This window comes from Dendrobates tinctorius, unplaced genomic scaffold (assembly GCF_039654945.1).
Source record: "Dendrobates tinctorius isolate UK_male_01 unplaced genomic scaffold, ASM3965494v1 ptg000475l, whole genome shotgun sequence".
Taxonomy (NCBI): Eukaryota; Metazoa; Chordata; class Amphibia; order Anura; family Dendrobatidae; genus Dendrobates; species Dendrobates tinctorius.
The window spans coordinates 1856878-1866574 of NW_027362137.1; the positions used below are offsets into that span (position 1 = coordinate 1856878).

General features: G+C 48.7%; 1 protein-coding gene across 1 annotated transcript in view; it reads left to right on the forward strand.

Annotated features, from left to right (window-relative positions):
• The window catches only part of LOC141077922 (uncharacterized), a 35822-nt gene extending 27492 nt beyond the window's left edge, over positions 1-8330 (forward strand). Inside the window, exons 2-3 of the mRNA XM_073564693.1 lie at positions 6013-6035; positions 6336-8330. Of these exons, the coding sequence (XP_073420794.1) occupies positions 6013-6035; positions 6336-8244 (1932 nt within the window). The 3' untranslated portion in view covers positions 8245-8330. The remainder of the gene's footprint in view (positions 1-6012; positions 6036-6335) is intronic.
• Positions 8331-9697: the final 1367 nt, after the last annotated feature.

The following is a 9697-nucleotide window of genomic DNA, read 5'->3' on the forward strand; positions in this document are numbered from 1 at the left end:
TTATCCTTACAGTCATGTAGTCTCTGTAGCTGGAGGTCTGTTATCAGGGTCCTGTGTATATCGGGGTGTGACCTCTTATCCTTAAAGTCATGTAGTCTCTGTAGCTGGAGGTCTGTTATCAGGATCCTGTGTATATCGGGGTGTGACCTCTTATCCTTACAGTCATGTAGTCTCTGTAGCTGGAGGTCCGTTATCAGGATCCTGTGTATATCGGGGTGTGGCCTCTTATCCTTACAGTCATGTAGTCTCTGTAGCTGGAGGTCTGTTATCAGGATCCTGTGTATATCGGGATGTGGCCTCTTATCCTTACAGTCATGTAGTCCCTGTAGCTGGGGGTCTGTTATCAGGATCCTGTGTATATCGGGGTGTGGCCTCTTATCCTTACAGTCATGTAGTCTCTGTAGCTGGAGGTCCGTTATCAGGATCCTGTGTATATCGGGGTGTGACCTCTTATCCTTACAGTCATGTAGTCTCTGTAGCTGGAGGTCTGTTATCAGGATCCTGTGTATATCGGGGTGTGACCTCTTATCCTTACAGTCATGTAGTCTCTGTAGCTGGAGGTCTGTTATCAGGATCCTGTGTATATCGGGATGTGGCCTCTTATCCTTACAGTCATGTAGTCCCTGTAGCTGGGGGTCTGTTATCAGGATCCTGTGTATATCGGGGTGTGGCCTCTTATCCTTACAGTCATGTAGTCTCTGTAGCTGGAGGTCCGTTATCAGGATCCTGTGTATATCGGGGTGTGACCTCTTATCCTTACAGTCATGTAGTCTCTGTAGCTGGAGGTCCGTTATCAGGATCCTGTGTATATCGGGGTGTGGCCTCTTATCCTTACAGTCATGTAGTCCCTGTACCTGGGGGTCTGTTATCAGGATCCTGTGTATATCGGGATGTGGCCTCTTATCCTTACAGTCATGTAGTCCCTGTAGCTGGGGGTCTGTTATCAGGGTCCTGTGTATATCGGGGTGTGGCCTCTTATCCTTACAGTCATGTAGTCTCTGTAGCTGGAGGTCCGTTATCAGGATCCTGTGTATATCGGGGTGTGACCTCTTATCCTTACAGTCATGTAGTCTCTGTAGCTGGAGGTCCGTTATCAGGATCCTGTGTATATCGGGGTGTGGCCTCTTATCCTTACAGTCATGTAGTCTCTGTAGCTGGAGGTCCGTTATCAGGATCCTGTGTATATCGGGGTGTGACCTCTTATCCTTACAGTCATGTAGTCTCTGTAGCTGGAGGTCTGTTATCAGGATCCTGTGTATATCGGGGTGTGACCTCTTATCCTTACAGTCATGTAGTCTCTGTAGCTGGAGGTCCGTTATCAGGATCCTGTGTATATCGGGGTGTGACCTCTTATCCTTACAGTCATGTAGTCTCTGTAGCTGGGGGTCTGTTATCAGGGTCCTGTGTATATCGGGGTGTGACCTCTTATCCTTACAGTCATGTAGTCTCTGTAGCTGGGGGTCTGTTATCAGGATCCTGTGTATATCGGGATGTGGCCTCTTATCCTTACAGTCATGTAGTCCCTGTAGCTGGGGGTCTGTTATCAGGGTCCTGTGTATATCGGGGTGTGGCCTCTTATCCTTACAGTCATGTAGTCTCTGTAGCTGGAGGTCTGTTATCAGGATCCTGTGTATATCGGGATGTGGCCTCTTATCCTTACAGTCATGTAGTCTCTGTAGCTGGGGGTCTGTTATCAGGATCCTGTGTATATCGGGGTGTGGCCTCTTATCCTTACAGTCATGTAGTCCCTGTAGCTGGGGGTCTGTTATCAGGATCCTGTGTATATCGGGGTGTGGCCTCTTATCCTTACAGTCATGTAGTCTCTGTAGCTGGAGGTCCGTTATCAGGATCCTGTGTATATCGGGGTGTGGCCTCTTATCCTTACAGTCATGTAGTCCCTGTAGCTGGAGGTCTGTTATCAGGATCCTGTGTATATCGGGATGTGGCCTCTTATCCTTACAGTCATGTAGTCTCTGTAGCTGGAGGTCTGTTATCAGGATCCTGTGTATATCGGGATGTGGCCTCTTATCCTTACAGTCATGTAGTCCCTGTAGCTGGGGGTCTGTTATCAGGGTCCTGTGTATATCGGGGTGTGGCCTCTTATCCTTACAGTCATGTAGTCTCTGTAGCTGGAGGTCTGTTATCAGGGTCCTGTGTATATCGGGGTGTGACCTCTTATCCTTACAGTCATGTAGTCTCTGTAGCTGGAGGTCTGTTATCAGGGTCCTGTGTATATCGGGATGTGGCCTCTTATCCTTACAGTCATGTAGTCTCTGTAGCTGGAGGTCTGTTATCAGGGTCCTGTGTATATCGGGGTGTGACCTCTTATCCTTACAGTCATGTAGTCTCTGTAGCTGGAGGTCTGTTATCAGGATCCTGTGTATATCGGGATGTGGCCTCTTATCCTTACAGTCATGTAGTCCCTGTAGCTGGGGGTCTGTTATCAGGATCCTGTGTATATCGGGGTGTGGCCTCTTATCCTTACAGTCATGTAGTCTCTGTAGCTGGAGGTCTGTTATCAGGATCCTGTGTATATCGGGATGTGGCCTCTTATCCTTACAGTCATGTAGTCCCTGTAGCTGGGGGTCTGTTATCAGGATCCTGTGTATATCGGGATGTGGCCTCTTATCCTTACAGTCATGTAGTCCCTGTAGCTGGGGGTCTGTTATCAGGATCCTGTGTATATCGGGGTGTGGCCTCTTATCCTTACAGTCATGTAGTCTCTGTAGCTGGGGGTCTGTTATCAGGATCCTGTGTATATCGGGATGTGGCCTCTTATCCTTACAGTCATGTAGTCCCTGTAGCTGGAGGTCTGTTATCAGGATCCTGTGTATATCGGGATGTGGCCTCTTATCCTTACAGTCATGTAGTCCCTGTAGCTGGGGGTCTGTTATCAGGGTCCTGTGTATATCGGGGTGTGGCCTCTTATCCTTACAGTCATGTAGTCTCTGTAGCTGGAGGTCTGTTATCAGGATCCTGTGTATATCGGGGTGTGGCCTCTTATCCTTACAGTCATGTAGTCTCTGTAGCTGGAGGTCTGTTATCAGGATCCTGTGTATATCGGGATGTGGCCTCTTATCCTTACAGTCATGTAGTCTCTGTAGCTGGGGGTCTGTTATCAGGGTCCTGTGTATATCGGGGTGTGGCCTCTTATCCTTACAGTCATGTACTCTCTGTAGCTGGAGGTCTGTTATCAGGGTCCTGTGTATATCGGGGTGTGACCTCTTATCCTTACAGTCATGTAGTCTCTGTAGCTGGAGGTCTGTTATCAGGATCCTGTGTATATCGGGATGTGGCCTCTTATCCTTACAGTCATGTAGTCCCTGTAGCTGGGGGTCTGTTATCAGGGTCCTGTGTATATCGGGGTGTGGCCTCTTATCCTTACAGTCATGTAGTCTCTGTAGCTGGAGGTCTGTTATCAGGATCCTGTGTATATCGGGGTGTGGCCTCTTATCCTTACAGTCATGTAGTCTCTGTAGCTGGAGGTCCGTTATCAGGGTCCTGTGTATATCGGGATGTGGCCTCTTATCCTTACAGTCATGTAGTCCCTGTAGCTGGGGGTCTGTTATCAGGGTCCTGTGTATATCGGGGTGTGGCCTCTTATCCTTACAGTCATGTAGTCTCTGTAGCTGGAGGTCCGTTATCAGGATCCTGTGTATATCGGGGTGTGACCTCTTATCCTTACAGTCATGTAGTCTCTGTAGCTGGGGGTCTGTTATCAGGGTCCTGTGTATATCGGGGTGTGACCTCTTATCCTTACAGTCATGTAGTCTCTGTAGCTGGGGGTCTGTTATCAGGATCCTGTGTATATCGGGATGTGGCCTCTTATCCTTACAGTCATGTAGTCCCTGTAGCTGGGGGTCTGTTATCAGGGTCCTGTGTATATCGGGGTGTGGCCTCTTATCCTTACAGTCATGTAGTCTCTGTAGCTGGAGGTCCGTTATCAGGATCCTGTGTATATCGGGGTGTGACCTCTTATCCTTACAGTCATGTAGTCTCTGTAGCTGGAGGTCCGTTATCAGGATCCTGTGTATATCGGGGTGTGGCCTCTTATCCTTACAGTCATGTAGTCCCTGTAGCTGGGGGTCTGTTATCAGGATCCTGTGTATATCGGGATGTGGCCTCTTATCCTTACAGTCATGTAGTCCCTGTAGCTGGGGGTCTGTTATCAGGGTCCTGTGTATATCGGGGTGTGGCCTCTTATCCTTACAGTCATGTAGTCTCTGTAGCTGGGGGTCTGTTATCAGGGTCCTGTGTATATCGGGGTGTGACCTCTTATCCTTACAGTCATGTAGTCTCTGTAGCTGGAGGTCCGTTATCAGGATCCTGTGTATATCGGGGTGTGACCTCTTATCCTTACAGTCATGTAGTCTCTGTAGCTGGAGGTCCGTTATCAGGATCCTGTGTATATCGGGGTGTGGCCTCTTATCCTTACAGTCATGTAGTCTCTGTAGCTGGAGGTCCGTTATCAGGATCCTGTGTATATCGGGGTGTGGCCTCTTATCCTTACAGTCATGTAGTCCCTGTAGCTGGGGGTCTGTTATCAGGGTCCTGTGTATATCGGGATGTGACCTCTTATCCTTACAGTCATGTAGTCCCTGTAGCTGGAGGTCTGTTATCAGGGTCCTGTGTATATCGGGGTGTGGCCTCTTATCCTTACAGTCATGTAGTCTCTGTAGCTGGAGGTCCGTTATCAGGATCCTGTGTATATCGGGGTGTGGCCTCTTATCCTTACAGTCATGTAGTCCCTGTAGCTGGGGGTCTGTTATCAGGGTCCTGTGTATATCGGGGTGTGACCTCTTATCCTTACAGTCATGTAGTCTCTGTAGCTGGAGGTCCGTTATCAGGATCCTGTGTATATCGGGGTGTGACCTCTTATCCTTACAGTCATGTAGTCTCTGTAGCTGGAGGTCCGTTATCAGGATCCTGTGTATATCGGGGTGTGGCCTCTTATCCTTACAGTCATGTAGTCTCTGTAGCTGGAGGTCCGTTATCAGGATCCTGTGTATATCGGGGTGTGGCCTCTTATCCTTACAGTCATGTAGTCCCTGTAGCTGGAGGTCTGTTATCAGGGTCCTGTGTATATCGGGGTGTGGCCTCTTATCCTTACAGTCATGTAGTCTCTGTAGCTGGAGGTCCGTTATCAGGATCCTGTGTATATCGGGGTGTGGCCTCTTATCCTTACAGTCATGTAGTCCCTGTAGCTGGGGGTCTGTTATCAGGATCCTGTGTATATCGGGGTGTGACCTCTTATCCTTACAGTCATGTAGTCCCTGTAGCTGGGGGTCTGTTATCAGGATCCTGTGTATATCGGGGTGTGGCCTCTTATCCTTACAGTCATGTAGTCTCTGTAGCTGGAGGTCTGTTATCAGGATCCTGTGTATATCGGGGTGTGGCCTCTTATCCTTACAGTCATGTAGTCTCTGTAGCTGGGGGTCTGTTATCAGGATCCTGTGTATATCGGGGTGTGACCTCTTATCCTTACAGTCATGTAGTCCCTGTAGCTGGGGGTCTGTTATCAGGATCCTGTGTATATCGGGGTGTGGCCTCTTATCCTTACAGTCATGTAGTCTCTGTAGCTGGAGGTCTGTTATCAGGATCCTGTGTATATCGGGGTGTGGCCTCTTATCCTTACAGTCATGTAGTCCCTGTAGCTGGGGGTCTGTTATCAGGATCCTGTGTATATCGGGATGTGACCTCTTATCCTTACAGTCATGTAGTCTCTGTAGCTGGAGGTCTGTTATCAGGATCCTGTGTATATCGGGGTGTGGCCTCTTATCCTTACAGTCATGTAGTCTCTGTAGCTGGGGGTCTGTTATCAGGGTCCTGTGTATATCGGGGTGTGGCCTCTTATCCTTACAGTCATGTAGTCTCTGTAGCTGGGGGTCTGTTATCAGGATCCTGTGTATATCGGGGTGTGACCTCTTATCCTTACAGTCATGTAGTCTCTGTAGCTGGAGGTCTGTTATCAGGGTCCTGTGTATATCGGGGTGTGGCCTCTTATCCTTACAGTCATGTAGTCTCTGTAGCTGGGGGTCTGTTATCAGGATCCTGTGTATATCGGGGTGTGACCTCTTATCCTTACAGTCATGTAGTCCCTGTAGCTGGGGGTCTGTTATCAGGATCCTGTGTATATCGGGGTGTGACCTCTTATCCTTACAGTCATGTAGTCTCTGTAGCTGGAGGTCTGTTATCAGGATCCTGTGTATATCGGGGTGTGACCTCTTATCCTTACAGTCATGTAGTCCCTGTAGCTGGGGGTCTGTTATCAGGATCCTGTGTATATCGGGGTGTGGCCTCTTATCCTTACAGTCATGTAGTCCCTGTAGCTGGAGGTCTGTTATCAGGATCCTGTGTATATCGGGGTGTGACCTCTTATCCTTACAGTCATGTAGTCCCTGTAGCTGGAGGTCTGTTATCAGGGTCCTGTGTATATCGGGGTGTGGCCTCTTATCCTTACAGTCATGTAGTCTCTGTAGCTGGAGGTCTGTTATCAGGGTCCTGTGTATATCGGGGTGTGACCTCTTATCCTTACAGTCATGTAGTCTCTGTAGCTGGAGGTCTGTTATCAGGATCCTGTGTATATCGGGGTGTGACCTCTTATCCTTACAGTCATGTAGTCTCTGTAGCTGGGGGTCTGTTATCAGGGTCCTGTGTATATCGGGGTGTGACCTCTTATCCTTACAGTCATGTAGTCTCTGTAGCTGGAGGTCTGTTATCAGGGTCCTGTGTATATCGGGGTGTGGCCTCTTATCCTTACAGTCATGTAGTCTCTGTAGCTGGGGGTCTGTTATCAGGATCCTGTGTATATCGGGGTGTGACCTCTTATCCTTACAGTCATGTAGTCTCTGTAGCTGGGGGTCTGTTATCAGGATCCTGTGTATATCGGGGTGTGACCTCTTATCCTTACAGTCATGTAGTCTCTGTAGCTGGAGGTCTGTTATCAGGATCCTGTGTATATCGGGGTGTGACCTCTTATCCTTACAGTCATGTAGTCCCTGTAGCTGGGGGTCTGTTATCAGGATCCTGTGTATATCGGGGTGTGGCCTCTTATCCTTACAGTCATGTAGTCCCTGTAGCTGGAGGTCTGTTATCAGGATCCTGTGTATATCGGGGTGTGACCTCTTATCCTTACAGTCATGTAGTCCCTGTAGCTGGAGGTCTGTTATCAGGGTCCTGTGTATATCGGGGTGTGGCCTCTTATCCTTACAGTCATGTAGTCTCTGTAGCTGGGGGTCTGTTATCAGGGTCCTGTGTATATCGGGGTGTGACCTCTTATCCTTACAGTCATGTAGTCTCTGTAGCTGGAGGTCTGTTATCAGGGTCCTGTGTATATCGGGGTGTGGCCTCTTATCCTTACAGTCATGTAGTCTCTGTAGCTGGGGGTCTGTTATCAGGATCCTGTGTATATCGGGGTGTGACCTCTTATCCTTACAGTCATGTAGTCTCTGTAGCTGGAGGTCTGTTATCAGGGTCCTGTGTATATCGGGGTGTGGCCTCTTATCCTTACAGTCATGTAGTCTCTGTAGCTGGGGGTCTGTTATCAGGGTCCTGTGTATATCGGGGTGTGACCTCTTATCCTTACAGTCATGTAGTCTCTGTAGCTGGAGGTCTGTTATCAGGGTCCTGTGTATATCGGGGTGTGGCCTCTTATCCTTACAGTCATGTAGTCTCTGTAGCTGGGGGTCTGTTATCAGGGTCCTGTGTATATCGGGGTGTGACCTCTTATCCTTACAGTCATGTAGTCTCTGTAGCTGGAGGTCTGTTATCAGGGTCCTGTGTATATCGGGATGTGGCCTCTTATCCTTACAGTCATGTAGTCTCTGTAGCTGGAGGTCTGTTATCAGGATCCTGTGTATATCGGGGTGTGACCTCTTATCCTTACAGTCATGTAGTCTCTGTAGCTGGAGGTCTGTTATCAGGGTCCTGTGTATATCGGGGTGTGACCTCTTATCCTTACAGTCATGTAGTCTCTGTAGCTGGAGGTCTGTTATCAGGATCCTGTGTATATCGGGGTGTGGCCTCTTATCCTTACAGTCATGTAGTCTCTGTAGCTGGGGGTCTGTTATCAGGGTCCTGTGTATATCGGGGTGTGACCTCTTATCCTTACAGTCATGTAGTCTCTGTAGCTGGAGGTCTGTTATCAGGGTCCTGTGTATATCGGGGTGTGGCCTCTTATCCTTACAGTCATGTAGTCTCTGTAGCTGGGGGTCTGTTATCAGGATCCTGTGTATATCGGGGTGAGACCTCTTATCCTTACAGTCATGTAGTCCCTGTAGCTGGGGGTCTGTTATCAGGATCCTGTGTATATCGGGGTGTGGCCTCTTATCCTTACAGTCATGTAGTCTCTGTAGCTGGAGGTCTGTTATCAGGATCCTGTGTATATCGGGGTGTGACCTCTTATCCTTACAGTCATGTAGTCCCTGTAGCTGGGGGTCTGTTATCAGGATCCTGTGTATATCGGGGTGTGACCTCTTATCCTTACAGTCATGTAGTCTCTGTAGCTGGAGGTCTGTTATCAGGGTCCTGTGTATATCGGGGTGTGACCTCTTATCCTTACAGTCATGTAGTCCCTGTAGCTGGAGGTCTGTTATCAGGATCCTGTGTATATCGGGGTGTGACCTCTTATCCTTACAGTCATGTAGTCTCTGTAGCTGGAGGTCTGTTATCAGGATCCTGTGTATATCGGGGTGTGACCTCTTATCCTTACAGTCATGTAGTCTCTGTAGCTGGAGGTCTGTTATCAGGGTCCTGTGTATATCGGGGTGTGACCTCTTATCCTTACAGTCATGTAGTCCCTGTAGCTGGAGGTCTGTTATCAGGATCCTGTGTATATCGGGGTGTGACCTCTTATCCTTACAGTCATGTAGTCTCTGTAGCTGGAGGTCTGTTATCAGGATCCTGTGTATATCGGGGTGTGACCTCTTATCCTTACAGTCATGTAGTCCCTGTAGCTGGAGGTCTGTTATCAGGATCCTGTGTATATCGGGGTGTGACCTCTTATCCTTACAGTCATGTAGTCTCTGTAGCTGGAGGTCTGTTATCAGGGTCCTGTGTATATCGGGGTGTGACCTCTTATCCTTACAGTCATGTAGTCTCTGTAGCTGGGGGTCTGTTATCAGGATCCTGTGTATATCGGGGTGTGGCCTCTTATCCTTACAGTCATGTAGTCTCTGTAGCTGGAGGTCTGTTATCAGGGTCCTGTGTATATCGGGGTGTGGCCTCTTATCCTTACAGTCATGTAGTCTCTGTAGCTGGAGGTCTGTTATCAGGATCCTGTGTATATCGGGGTGTGACCTCTTTTCCTTACAGTCATGTAGTCTCTGTAGCTGGAGGTCTGTTATCAGGATCCTGTGTATATCGGGGTGTGACCTCTTTTCCTTACAGTCATGTAGTCTCTGTAGCTGGAGGTCTGTTATCAGGATCCTGTGTATATCGGGATGTGACCTCTTATCCTTACAGTCATGTAGTCTCTGTAGCTGGGGGTCTGTTATCAGGATCCTGTGTATATCGGGGTGTGACCTCTTTTCCTTACAGTCATGTAGTCTCTGTAGCTGGAGGTCTGTTATCAGGATCCTGTGTATATCGGGGTGTGGCCTCTTATCCTTACAGTCATGTAGTCCCTGTAGCTGGAGGTCTGTTATCAGGGTCCTGTGTATATCGGGATGTGACCTCTTATCCTTACAGTCATGTAGTC